The 13,803-nt window shown below is 44.1% G+C and overlaps 1 protein-coding gene across 10 annotated transcripts in view; it reads left to right on the top strand.

The window, feature by feature from the left end:
• DAB1 (DAB adaptor protein 1) overlaps positions 1-13,803 on the top strand; it is an 895,228-nt gene that overhangs the window by 672,538 nt on the left and 208,887 nt on the right. For all 10 annotated transcript variants that reach the window (XM_081144806.1, XM_081144807.1, XM_081144805.1 and 7 more), the window contains one exon: positions 12,416-12,618. In XM_081144806.1, coding sequence (XP_081000932.1) covers positions 12,552-12,618 — 67 coding nt within the window. In that variant the 5' untranslated portion in view covers positions 12,416-12,551. The remainder of the gene's footprint in view (positions 1-12,415; positions 12,619-13,803) is intronic.

The following is a 13,803-nucleotide window of genomic DNA, read 5'->3' as shown; positions in this document are numbered from 1 at the left end:
TTCCCTCCAGAAAGGGAAAAGCCCCATGGGCTTTGGCCCAGGTGGCTATGCTAAGGTACAGAGATTCAGTGGACAGGAAAGGAGGTGTGGTTTTACCAGCTTGATAATCTGTAAGAAAGCATGATAAATACCCAAGAATCAGTTATGTATGTGCAGGGTACAAATAAAGGTCTTGGAATCCAGAAGGCATGGGTTGCTGTATTTTCAGTAATTCCAGCTGGGAAACCTGTGGCTAGAGATATCTCATCTCCTTGTCCAAGCACAGCAAAATAGGGGCAGCAATACCTGCCTTACTGGGTTGTGGTGAAGATGAAGTGAGTGCACAAACAGGAAAGCACTTGGCAAACCTTGGCAGTCCTTAAAAAGAAAATGTCGTGTGTGTGCATAGACGAAGGGGAGACCTGAGGGCACCCTCCCAAGAAAAGTTGGAGGCCCCCTTCTTTCACTGCTGCTCTGTTCAGACAAGACTGGTCTTCCCATTAGATGAGAATGGGAGGTGAGTGTGGAATGGAGGAAGCGAGTTATTTGGGCCTCAGCCTCCACTGGAGCTCACACCTGCCCACCCTTGCTACTCTGCAGAGAAGGCAAAAGAGTTAATGATGAAATGTCAGAAAGGCACTTGGGGGCTTTTAGAAATACTCGCCAGGTAATATTACATGCACATAATGTCAACTATAGAGAGCTGCCGTGGTTGTGTCATTAATCATTGTATTGTGTTTGTTATTAGTAATAAAGGCTTTAACCAAAGAGTCCATTTTTTAAAATGTAGTTGTATATACTTAAGAAATGAGCATAATATTCCTTTTAAAACTTTGTATAAGAGAATGCTACCCAGAATCCTCGTACTTGGCAGGCAGGAGTTAATCTAAACTGTTCTCCAAACTTACCAAGTGCTTGCCTGAATAGACAGGGAGCCTGGGGGTATCTCTTGTGGGAGTGTTGAGTTGTGAATCCCAGTATGAGATGTGTGTTAAAAAAGAAAAAAGGGTCTGTTTAAAGAGGCAAAAGAAGTTTCTGAATATTTGGCAGAACAGGTTATTTTTAAACTGAGGAAAAATAGGATTGTGGGAATTTCAAAGATTTTGTGATTTTATTTATCCAGCCATATGTGGAAGGTTCGTGCATCTCATTAGCACAGGGCAAGAGGAGATGCTGGTGAAAGAGAGGAGCATCCATGCCCTCAGGTGGCCTTCATGCTCATCACGGGGCACAATTAGGAAGATTTGAAAAATGACAATGTATACAAGGCAGGATGGTCTTATGGAAACACTGATATCTGGAGTCATTTGCCGTCGGGTTCTAGATCTGGATCCAGCCTAGAAATAAGACCCATGCTTGATATTTCATCAGTTCTCTGGCCTCAGTTTCCACTACTTGAAGTGGAAGTACCAATACTTACCTTCCCAGCGTGTAAAGATGAATTAGATGGGGAACATACAGTGCTTAGCACGCAGCGTGGCACGTACAGTACATCCTCACAGATGTAATTCCCCTTCCCTGTCCTTGCTGCTGTTTTATGCTCTGTCACAAGGAGCCATGTTGTCATGAAGTCCTTGGGGATTTTGAAGAATAAGGGCTGTGACAGAATATTTTACATGGAGGAGGGGGTCCTCACGTGGACCTTGGGGGGGCTGTCTTCCACTTTCCTCTCGAGGTGCAGAGGGCTAACCTGTGTGGACCCCACGGGGGGCTTCCTGCCCCAGGATCAGCAGTACCCAGTTCCAGCGGGAGGCCGCAGGGCAGGGAGGAGAGTGAGCTTTGATCCGCTTTGGGGCTTTCCCCTGGCTGGGCTGCCTTGGCCTTGGTGTATCCTAGATTTAAGGCCACTGCTCCTTCTAAGGCAACTATCTCTACAGGGATCCCTCAGGGTTCTGGTTGCCTCTCCCTTTTCTCTCCCCTTTATTTATAGGAGTGGTAATAGTTCTACTAGCCTCTGCCTGGGCACTACACTGTCCTTTGGGTTTCCTTTCAACACAACTCATCCTTGTGTAAATAATCCCTTTATTAACTTTCCTGGAAGAATCCTATTTTGAATTTGTCACTTGTTTCCTAATGGGACCTCTCAGGGTGGGCTGAGTTTGAGGAGGTGAGGAGGTGTGGCATTGATGACCAGGGTGTGCCCTGGGGTCTGTGACCAACCTATTAAGGCTGTAGCATGTATTTCCTGTGAGGAGGAGAGTCTCAGCTGTGAGTTTGAGGGAGGAATGCTGGAGTGGAGCCTGAGGCCAGGTGAACTTAACATGTAAGATTTCATATCGCAGTAGAAATAGTTGTAGGTAATTATCCTGATGCATTTTGACAGGTATGTATTGAAAAACTAATAGGTATATAGTATAGGAAATAAATATCAGAAATGTCTCTTTTTCTTCCAAAGAAGTATATACAAATGAAATAGAAGGAAGGGAAAGCAAATAGTATGTAATGATACCTCCTGTAGTATCAGACAGTTGCATATATTATTTTATTTATTCTGCTCAGAAGCCATTAGGGGTAAGGTACCAATTTTCCAGCTTTGCAGAGGTAGAACGAAGACTCAAAGTCTTCAAGGAACTTGAAAATGGTCATATATTTGGAACTTGGTGGAGCCTCAATTTGAAAATGCAAGGAAAGTCTGTGAGTGTGATTTTTCATGTTTTTTTCACCTTTGCCAGGTACAGTATATGCATAGTGATGTACTTAAGGGTTCAGATGAGATGCAGAGGTAAGTCCACCAGAGTGAGAGCCTCAGGCTATTTGTTACAGCTCCCTGCCCCTTACCAGTAAGGAGGGTGTGAAATTGTGAGGCCACACCAACAGTAAGGCAGGGAGGAACTTCTCTGGAGTCTGGGAAAGAGCCATGCAGCCTGGCCTCAGTGACTGGGGCATGATTTCGTAAAAGGAAGGATGCTGGATGCCTCTCCAGGATCAGCTTATCCTGTTCCACTGCACAGGACTTGGTTCACTCCTTGTCATTGGGTGTCCTCAGTTTCTACTTCTACTGAACACAGTCTTTTTCTCTCTCTACGTATTTTCTCTACCTGGTCTTGACTTCTGCTAACTCGTAACTTCTGCTCAGTCATCCCCTTGTTGCCCCACTGCTTCTCCTTGTGCGTCTTTTCGCTCTGGTCTCGTTACCACTGGACAGAATCTGTATCAACGAGTTCAAATTCTTGAGAGAGAGAACATGCATATTTCCTCACGTGGCTAGTTTGGATCTAACTCTTCCAGTCAGGCCAGAATTTGACTGTTGGTCAGCAAGTGAGTTGCCCTTCGTAAGGAATCAACCCCTGTGCAGTCATCTGGGACTTGGGTCCGGGAATAGACATCTGTGAGGGCCATGATTTTGTCCGTCACAGTCCACCCACTGGCACCCAAGATTCATGTCCAGCAAAATTCCCAAATGCAAAATATACTCAAGGTCTCTCTCATTTCAAAAGTCCAAATTCTCATCATCTAAATCATTTGGGTGTGGCCGTCTTTGGAGGGCCATTTTCCTGCCTAGCACCAGCACTGACCCCTGAATGATAAGCATTTCATGTTGATATATGCCATTTGCTGTATTTACTGTATCTGTCCTGTACTCTCGGAGCTACCACACTTTGCAGTGAATACGTTCAGGCTCCGGGGAGTTCAGTAATGGGCCCAACCCCGCTCCACTAAGGAGTGGGGTCATGCTGGCCCTGAAGCTAATGTGAACTGAGTTCTCTTAGCTGGTGTGCTTGTTCCCCAAACATTGCTGTTTTTTCCCAAACCGTGTTGCATATTCAGATCACCTAGGGGAGTTTTTAGCGCCCCAGTACCCAGGCTGCACCAGCTAAATGAGAATCCCATGGTGGGGACAAGCATCAATATTTTTTCCAGCTAAGTCCACTGTGCTGCAAAGTTCAGGAGCCTCTGCACTGCTGTGCCTTATGCCTCACTAGAGGGTGGTGTGCAAAGAGAAGGGTGCTTTTGAGGCTGGTGTGCAAGGGGAAGGGAGCTTGTGAAGCTGGTGTGCAAGGGGAAGGGAGCCTGTGAGGCTGGTGTGCAAGGGGAAGGGGACCTGTGAGGCTGGTGTGCAAGGGGAAGAGTGCGTGTGAAGCTGATGTGCAAGGGGAAGGGAGCCTGTGGCCAACGGGATGGGATGTTGCTGGGGCACCCAAGCAATGGACATAGCGATGGACTGTCACTGGAATGCTGATATGCAAGGGAAAAGGGGCCTGTGAGGCTGGTGTGCAAGGGGAAGGGGGCATGGGGCCAGGGACGCCTTCCCCAGGGAGGGGAGCTTGAACTGAGATTCAGAGGACTTTGCCGGGGTCGCAGTGAGGAGGATGTTCCATGGAGAGGAAACAGTTTTCCGTGTTGGCGATTTGCTCAGTATTTGCCCAGTGTGATTGGATTTTTATGTTTCTGTGAGAAAGTTTAAATAAATACATTCACAAATCAGGAAACAAACAAAAAAAGGAGCCCTTTTGTCAGAGCATCCATCCCCATTTATGGCTTTAGGAAAACACAGCCCCACGGTTTTGTGCGTGCTTTTTGTGAGGGAGATAATTGTGGAAATGGGTTGCTTCCCATCAAACACAGATCCTTTTGTGGCGAAAATCTGAGCCATCCTTGTGTCCCGTTTTACAGTCCTGGAGATTGGGCTCGCCCATCATTAGCGAAGCAAAGGACGATGACCGCCCCCCCCCCCTTTTTTCTCTCTAAAGGAAGGTGGTAAAAATTAGATGTTCAAGAAGAGAGAGAAGACTTCAGATAGGATGTGAGAGACGGGAGAAAGCGTGCCACCGGTGTCGGCGCTCTGGGCAGGGAGACGGCAGCGTGGCCAGCGGGACGGGACGGGACGTTGCTGGGACACCCGCGCAATGGACATAGCGATGGACTGTCACTGGAATGCGGCCGGTCCGCCGGGATGAGCCCCTGCTCGGGGCCCCAGGAAGCCAGGCGGCCTGGGGACATCTGTTGCCCTCCCGGGCTTGCCTCCTGCAGATGTTGGCCTGTGTTCTTCCCATTATCAACTTTGACGATAATGACATGCAGCTTGTGGAATGAGAGTAAACAATGGCTGTGTATATTTTAGGAAAATCAGCAGGTGAAGCTGCCAAATGCGACATTTGTTTATTTAAAATCCCCTTCACGGGAGGGCTTCATTAAATCCTTGACTTTTTTTTTTCCTGCAAAACCCTGGGGAATAGCAGTAGGTCCCTGTTAAGTCAGAGACATTGCGAGGGAGCTGGGATGGCAGCGAGGGCCTTCGGTCACCACGCGCAGGGAGCAGCGTGCCCGCCTCGCCTGGCCGGTGGGGCTCGCATCAGGGGCAGGAAACAGCGGGCCCCACGTGCTGAAAACACTAATGAACTGTTTTAGGTTCATATACTCGTCGTTTTTTTCTGATACTCGGAGAGTTTATGTAATGAATGTTCGTGGTGCAATACATGCTTAATGAAACTTTGTGATCCGTTAGTTAAATGGAATGTTCATAGGTATGCCGTGTTGCTGTGACAGAAATGCCTTCAGATTGCTCAGACCTGGTTCTGGCTTTTCTTAGCCTTGAGTGTGATTAAAAAACACACTTTGTTCCTCCTCTCATCACCCTGCTGATGGCTAACTGATACCTGCACAGTAACAGTGCCTGCCATCTGGATCATAGCATTTTAGTTTTCCAAAGGTACCTTCACTTACCTTTCATTTATTCCCATTCTTTTAATTCCATGAGTTATATCCAGCCATTATCCCGTTTTATGGATGAATAAAGTGATAAACTGTTTAAAACTTTTTTTTAATTCTACATTTTACCCTAGAAAACCCAAGACTACCAGATAGGTATATCCCACTTATTTATTTTTCAATCTAGTTTTTAAAAGAAAGCGCTGTTCATAGAGGATTTAAAATGATTGGGTGGCTTGGCAGCTGGGCTCAGGGGCTGAATATCAACCCATGAACCAGGAGGTCACAGTTTGATTCTGGTCCGGGAACATGCCCCGGTTGCAGGCTCGATTCCCAGTGGGGGTGGGGGCCTGCAGGAGGCAGTCGATTGATGATTCTCTCTCATCATTGATGTTTCTATCTCTCTCCCGCTCCCTTCCTCTCTGAAATCAATAAAAAACATACAAAAAAATTAAAATGACTTGGGTGGCATTGTTTACCTCATTTAAAAGTTTTAGTATTAAATTATGCTTTCAACATAAGTCAAGGGACATTGAAAATTCTCTCTTGGATTTTTTTGTAGAGACAGTGCTGATGTTAATACCCATGATAGTACACAAGGTTGATTTTATGAAAGCCTATAGATTCATTCCATTTCCATTTCCATTTCTGGTTCAAAGGGAAAAAACTACTTTATTTGAGCATGGACTTTGTGAAACCTGTAACTGATCATATTTCTTTCTTTGCTATAGCCTCTTAACAATCTCATAGATGGATTTATAGCTTATCTTTTGCAACTGTACAGATTTTTTGGGGTGCCTTCTCCTTGCTTCTGCCCTCACCTTCATTTTCAATCTTTTCTTCCCCTTCACTTCAGCTGTACTCATTTATTAATTTTATCCTGTTATAGAGAATGGCTTTCTATAAAGCATTCTGTAAACAGCCTGAAGTTCTTTTTCATAATGTCAGGTTAACATAACCAACAAGCAACATATTGAACAGGAGCCCTCTGGCCAAGAGATGTCCCCTAAATCTGTGATTTTTTTTCCCCTTTCTTGACATACACAGTGATGGCAAAACAGCATTGAGAAGGTCTACAGTAAGGTTGTTAATCTATCAACTGTGTGGCCTTCAGAGTTTTAGAGCCAGGGATATGCTCTATCAATGTATTATTTTTCTTGAAGGGTTTGATCAAAGCTAGTGATGGCTCTACATTCACTATGAGGATGGTGGTACTTTATCAGTAGAGAGAGATGTAGTATTTTTGAATATGATTCTGCTAAAGTTCTTACAGCATTTGCTCTTTGACACTCCCAGCAACTTTTAATAAATGCTGCCATTGGGTTCCAGCAAAACTTTACCCTTTCCTATTTTCTTGACCTCGAAAAGGATACATATGCAGAATGAGCGAATTTTAGGCATTTTCCATAATACATATAAAATAGCTTCATAATTGCTTTGCCCATAATACGACCCAAAAAAGCTTACAAAAAAGAGTTTGAGGTTTGTTTGCAGCTCCCCATGACCAGCCCTGCCCAAGATTGAGTGTAAACAGTCAAATCTTTGTTCATAAATTATCTGGATTAGTTCTTTCTCTCCCACCCCTTCAGGGATTGTGTTTATGAAGTTCATGTGAAGTACAATTGAATTAGTTTCACTTGTTCTAGTTTTAGCCTTACCCCCACTTCCCATCCCTATTAATTTATTTTTTCAGGTCTGTAGAACATTAATATACTTCCAAATGTGGCTCGATGCAGAGAGCTGTACTCTGGGAAGTAGCACCCTCGGCCGTGTCCTTCTACCTCATCTCTCAGTCTCTCCACCACCCAGGATCGCTCTCCCCATGGAGAAAAACAGCTTCCCTGTTTTCTGGTTTGCTTGGCCTGTGTTTCTTTTCAAAAAGATAAGCAGATTTTTGTCTCCTCCTTTCTTACACCAAAGGTAGCACACTGTAGATGGAGCTGGGCTTCTGAAGTGCCCAAATCTAATCAACTTGCCAAATTTTACATACTTGGTGGCTATCTTCCCCATTTTACTGATGAGAAAACAGGCTCCTCATTTGCACTATTGCAACTTTCGTGCCATGTTGATAAATTTTCTGTTTTAGAGGTTGAATGAAGCTGGTTAAGATGCCCCAGATCACAAAACTTGGAGATAGTGGCATGCACCTTATAATCTATGCAATCACTGCCACTCAAAACCAACGTCATGGTGCTGGGAAGAGTACCTCTTTTTCATCTGGTTTGTGAAGCTTGGTTGTCCCTTTAGACTGGAATTTGTACTATTCTTCACATATCACTTAATTTTTAAATCAGGGTATAAAACCTGGCTGGGATGGGTTTTTTGTTTTTGTTTTTTAAGCTCAGGTGAAATTCACATGATATAAAATTAACCATTTTATTGTGTTTAATTCAGTGGCATTTGTGCGACCACCACCTCTATCTAGTTCCAAAACATTTCACCACCCCCAAAGGAGGCACTGTTCCCACTTCCCCTAGCACCTGCAGCCACTGACCTGCTTTCTGTCACTGTGGATTTATCAATTTTGCATATTTTATATAAATGCTACTATACAACACGTGATCTTTTGTGCCTTAACTTCTTTCTCTTGGCATGATGTTTTCCAGGTTTACCCATGTTGTAGCATGTATCAATGTTCCATTTCTTTTGATGGCTGAATAATATTCCATTGTATGGATACACCACATTTTTTTGTCTGTTCCTCAACTGATGGACATCTGGGAGGGTTTTGACTGAAGTAGGGGACAAGAGTGACTTGTACCCTGCCCTGTGCTGCTTATTAGTCATATGGCCATGGATAAGCTGCTAAACTGCCTTGTGCTTTCCTTTCCTCATGTGTCAGATGAAGATAATATCTAACTTTCAAGTGGCTGAAGGTGGGTGAGAATTTAATAGTATAGTTCTTGGTAATTAGTGGACCCTCATCAACAGTAGCTGCTTTATTACAGAATCGTATAAGTGGAGGGGTGGCTGGAGAAGGGAGTACACAAATGTGTGTGATAGTAGGTGTTCTAGTGTGCGTCTTCTGCTGTAGCTGCTCAAACCTTTGTTATTTTTTTAAAGTCCTATCTGTTTTCTCTGCTTGTGTTTTGCTGTTTTCCTCCCCTCCGATCGCCGAGCACAGGGTCTTACATTTAGCAGCCGTTCACTCGACGGAATGCCTGTAGTGGAATATTACATAATTCACATTTAGATTTGAAGAGCTTATTATAAAAAACCTGACACACTTCAGGAATATTAAATTACTGCAGATTGTGTGGGGCAAGGAAACATTATTGAAGCATTTTAAAATTCTCGGCAAGCCTGAATTTCACTGATAGGGTTTCGCAGCTTTTGCTGGGGAAAAATGATTTGAGTTGTCACATGATTTCTGGCCCTAGAGGACTTTAATCTCCTTAATTACAAAAAAATGAATTTCCTAAATAATTTGGAGTTACTTCACAGCATTTGCTCAACCTCTGGCTTTGGGGAAATTGAAAGGGGGCGCCGGGGTCCCGGCGAGGGTGCGCTCTCTCTGTATTGCAGCTCCCTCGCTTAAGATTTCATTCAGAATGATGCTGGCTTCCTTTCATTATTGATATAAGGGTGTACTTCAGAAAATCACAAGTAATGCTTATAACACTTGAATACAATCACATTTTGTTGAACAAGTGACAGTGGAGATACCCATAGAATAGGGACAGGTTCTGTATTGTGGCTCATAAAATTGAAGGGAAGGAAGGGGCTTAAATCCAATCTAGTTTATACATCTCCTTTTAAGACTCTGATCAGTCTTGGCTGTTGGAAATGTCTCCACGGGGCTGCTCAGGACATACACCTTTTCTATATTTTCTGGGTGGCATCTCATACTTCAAAATAAGAAACATGGAAAACTAAGAGTTGACTTTTGCCCTTCTTGAAATTGTGTAAAATCCCTGTATTTCAGCTCATTTTTGTATTTTGAGATTAGGCACCTACTGTGTGCAAGACCAGCATGATGGGAATATCTTAGGTTCTCTCATTCCTTGCAGCTTGTCCTTAGAAAGCCGATTTAACCTGCTTAATTTACTCCTCTGTAATAATATGGACTTGTGGTCACGTACCAGCCATGTGACCTTGAGCAGTTAACATAGGAAACTATTAGTGCCTAATGTTTACCAAGTGCTTGCCTGGTAACATGCTAGGTACTCTTTCAAGCATGTTATACATGTGATCACACTTGAATTTTCACAGCAGCTTTAGGAAATTGATATTGTTGTCCCCATTATAAAGATAAATAAACCAAGGCAAAAAGGGTTGAGTAACTTCCTCAGTATCCCAATGCTTGTATGTGGCTCAAACTATGAAGCTGGCCAAACATCAGATCATAACATAAGTAGGGAGAAATTCCATTTAATGAGGGATTAGAAAATATTTCTAACAAGATAAATTGACGAACAAGATAGGACCACAGACATAGAAGCATGAAACAGACTGACAGATCTCATAGGGAAGGCGGGAAGGAGGGTAGGAAGAGATTGACCGAAGAAGTTATAAGCGTATATGCACAGCGCATGGACACGGACGGCAGGCAAGGGAAGAACTGGGGAGGGGCGGGAGATGGGGGAAGGGGGTAAAGGGGAGAAAATGGGGGAACATCTGTAATACTTTCAACAATAAAATAAATTTTTAAAAAATCTTTCTGCCTGAGATATTTCTTTGAACTGAAGCTTGGGCATGTCAATAGAATATCAAGACAGACTTGAAAAGAAAGATTGTATGGAAAGGTAGCACAAGGGAAAATTGGGAAGACGGGAAAGTATATCACCTCCTTACTACACTTACGCTTCCTTTTATTAGTTTGGTTGTTAATTTCAAGCCTCCCTGCATATTCTGGCCCTTCTGCCTGAAACACCCATTCATTCCTTTATTATACAGCATTTATTGAGTACCCATTGGCCTTTCCCTTATCACCCACTGGACAGAAGCACCATCCTTCAGTGTCTCGCAGCGTAGGGCTTCGCTGTGAAACTGTGTTGGCTCTTCCAAGCGCAGGTGGATAATCGATCCTTTGTGCCCAGAATGCTGGGTATCTGCCTGTTTTGGGTCTGGTCATGTGTATTGCAGGCCTTTACATGGCTGACACGTCTGCTAGACCGAGCTGTGAGGACAGGAATCAGGCTGTGCCTCTGTACTCCTGGCCACCATGGTGGCACAGTGAATGCTCGTTGATGTGAAGGAGCCAGGATATGCACCTGGCCCATAGTAGGTTCTCAGTAGGTATTTGTTGTAACAAAATGATAGTTATATTAATAAAATTAATTACATCCGTGTATGACTGACTTACGTGACTGTGTCATCTCTCATGGAACGTTGCCTTTTGGGGGAGAGGAGCGGTTAGGCGAGTGGCAGGGTGCAGATGGATGGCACAACAGTGGCAGAAAAGTTCTCATTTTTCTATGAATAATTTAATGGACCCCATTCCTGGAAGATAATCTTTCATTTTCCTTAGTTGTAGCCTTAGATCCTCTAGTTTGGGCACCTTTCATTCAGGGCTAGTGTCCTTTGAAAAAATAGCTTGTTAAAAACAAACCAAATATCTTTGAATAAAGTGGAAATTTCCCCCCAATTTAAGCCTTAACTATAATTTTATGTGGCTTTTATATTAGACCTTCTAGTTCAGCCATCTTTAGTTGTCAGGACTGAGAGGTTTGGGTCATTGTCCTTTTTGAGCTGAAAGGTCAACCTTTTTAGGTTAAGCAGTTCTAGATCTGTGGGATGAGCTAAGCATTGGCTGCACGGCCCGAAGATCCATGTCTAGTAGCCCGATCAGCCTGACTTGATCAGAGCCTTGGCAGCTTATGGTCTAGTATACTATTATCTTAATAGTATTTAAACATGGATAACTAATGGAAAGTTTATTTTCAGCTAAACTCTCAAATATAACTGTCAGATAGGTAGTCACTGGAAAAGACTGTTGACTCAACACAGGGAATACGTTCATTCAATTTAATGAAATCAAATGAGATAATGTATGTGAAGCAGTGGCTGAGGGCAGAGTGTATAGTAAGTGCATAGTAAATACTAGCTGTAATTGAAGCGCTGGTATCATCATTATTATCTCTCCCAGCACAGCGCCTGAACTTAACAGTACCTAGCAGTGTGCAACGCGTGTTTATTAAAGGAAGAATGAATGAGACGTGTGCCTGCCTGCTTCTCTCTCTCCCCACATTAAATGCTTGTCTGCCCTTATAGCTGGGGGACAAGCTGACATAAAAATTGGCTTGCTGAAAGTTTCTCGGTCCCATTTGTCACCTTACCCTTGGAGCCCAATTGTATGTCAACTCCGTGTCCCCTCTGCTGCCTGCCAGTGAGGGACAGACCCAGGTCACTTCCCTATGATCTGCTTTAGCTGTCAAGGCTCTGGTCGAGCTTGGCTGATGGATGGGTGCCCCCTCTGTTAGAAATGTCTCCACGGGCTGCCCAGGAAATGTGCCTGTGCTATATTTTTCTGGGTGGCATCTGATGCTTGAACACTAAGAAACATGGAAAAGAAAGAGTTGGGTTTTGCCCTTCTTGAACATGCAGAGTTCCGAAGGCCTGTTTTGAGTTACCTGGTTTGAGAAACAGTTTTGCAGATAGGCCTCTCCTTCCCTTTGCTGAGAACCCTGTTAGTGGAGTGAGGAAATCATAGAGCAGTTTGCAGGTGAAGACCAGGATTTTCTTGCTTTTGTATGTTTGACTATTTTTCCCCCTAATTCCCGTTTAACTCCAAAGGGGTGGTGATTCTGAATAACCACCCTAATTATTCTCTTTCCTTGATTTGCAGCACTTGAAAGAAGTGAATGAAATGTGCAGCTGGGGGTGTCATTTCTGAAGGGAGGCGTTGTTGTCTTGGAGAGGAGTCCTCCATGAGCCTGGCCGAGGCCCTGGATCTGTGTGCAGTGGACTAAGGATTTAGTAGGATGTCAACTGAGACAGAACTTCAAGTAGCTGTGAAAACCAGCGCCAAGAAAGACTCCAGGAAGAAAGGTAGGGCTGAATTCGTTCCTTTCTTCATGGCTGCTTGTGTGTACAGGAATGAGTTTTTATCTCTGGAATGATACATCATCTATCTTTATGATTGCAAATATTTTTTAAAAAGTCACCAGCATTCTTGGGCATATTTTAATGGTTCTCCATTATTCTCTGGATAAAATCCAAAATTCTTTTTATAACATATAAAGCCCTTGCCCAGCTGGGCGTGGCTCAGCGAGTTGAGCGTCGACCTAGGATCCAGGTGATCGGTGTTCGATTCCCGGTCAGGGCACATGCCCGGGTTGCGGGCTGCAGCCGATCAGTGACTCTCATCATTGATGTTTCTGTCTGTTTCCCTCTCCTTTCCTCTCTCTGAAATCAATAAAGATATATTTAAAAAAAAAAAACACACAAAAAAACATATAAAGCCCTTCCGGATATACCTTCTACCCATCCCTCTAGCAGCGCCCCTGCCTAAGCCCCACCTTAGCCCTGCCACCCTCCAGGCACTCTGTCCACTGTAGTTCACCTTGCACACACCGGTGGCTCTCAGACTCCGGCAGCACCAGAATCGCCTGGAAGGCTTGTGAAAACCCAGATTGCCGAGTCTCGTCCTCAGTGTTTGGTTCTCTAGGCCTAAGACAGGGCCCGAAACTATGCATTTATAACAAGTTCCCATAAGATGCTATTGCCGTTGGCTCAGAGACCAGACTCTGAGATTCATTTGACTCTTATTAATCCAGCCTGAAATCCTTTTGTCGCGCTCCGCTTTTTTCTAGATGGACTCCCCCTTACTGTTCAGTCGAGCTTAGTGGGACCTCCAGGAGCCAGGCTTCCCTTACTTCCTAAATTGGGTTAGTTCTTCCTGTGTTTTGCTTCAGTAGCACTTCGTTAGGATCTCAATTTACTGTATTAAAAATGTCCTGTGTTTTTGTCTGTCAGCTCTACTATATACCGTGCAGACCCAGACCCCTTGTTCACCCCTTCCGCTCCCAACACTTAGAAAGTGCTGGCACAGGAAGGCACACAGACGTCTCCGAATGAAGACTGCCATGCACAGTGTTAAAATAAAATAACTCTATGCATTTCCGTGTTTTCTGGAGAATTTGGTCCTATCGCTTTATGACTGTGCTTTTCAGTAAGTGTGTCTTCCTGTTGTAATTGGATGCAAACAGCTTCTTGCTGTGTGTGTGTGTGTGT

The sequence above is a fragment of the Miniopterus schreibersii genome (genome assembly GCF_964146895.1).
Source record: "Miniopterus schreibersii genome assembly, chromosome: 8".
NCBI classification, from domain to species: domain Eukaryota; kingdom Metazoa; phylum Chordata; class Mammalia; order Chiroptera; family Miniopteridae; genus Miniopterus; species Miniopterus schreibersii.
This window is presented reverse-complemented; position numbering and strand designations above follow the sequence as displayed.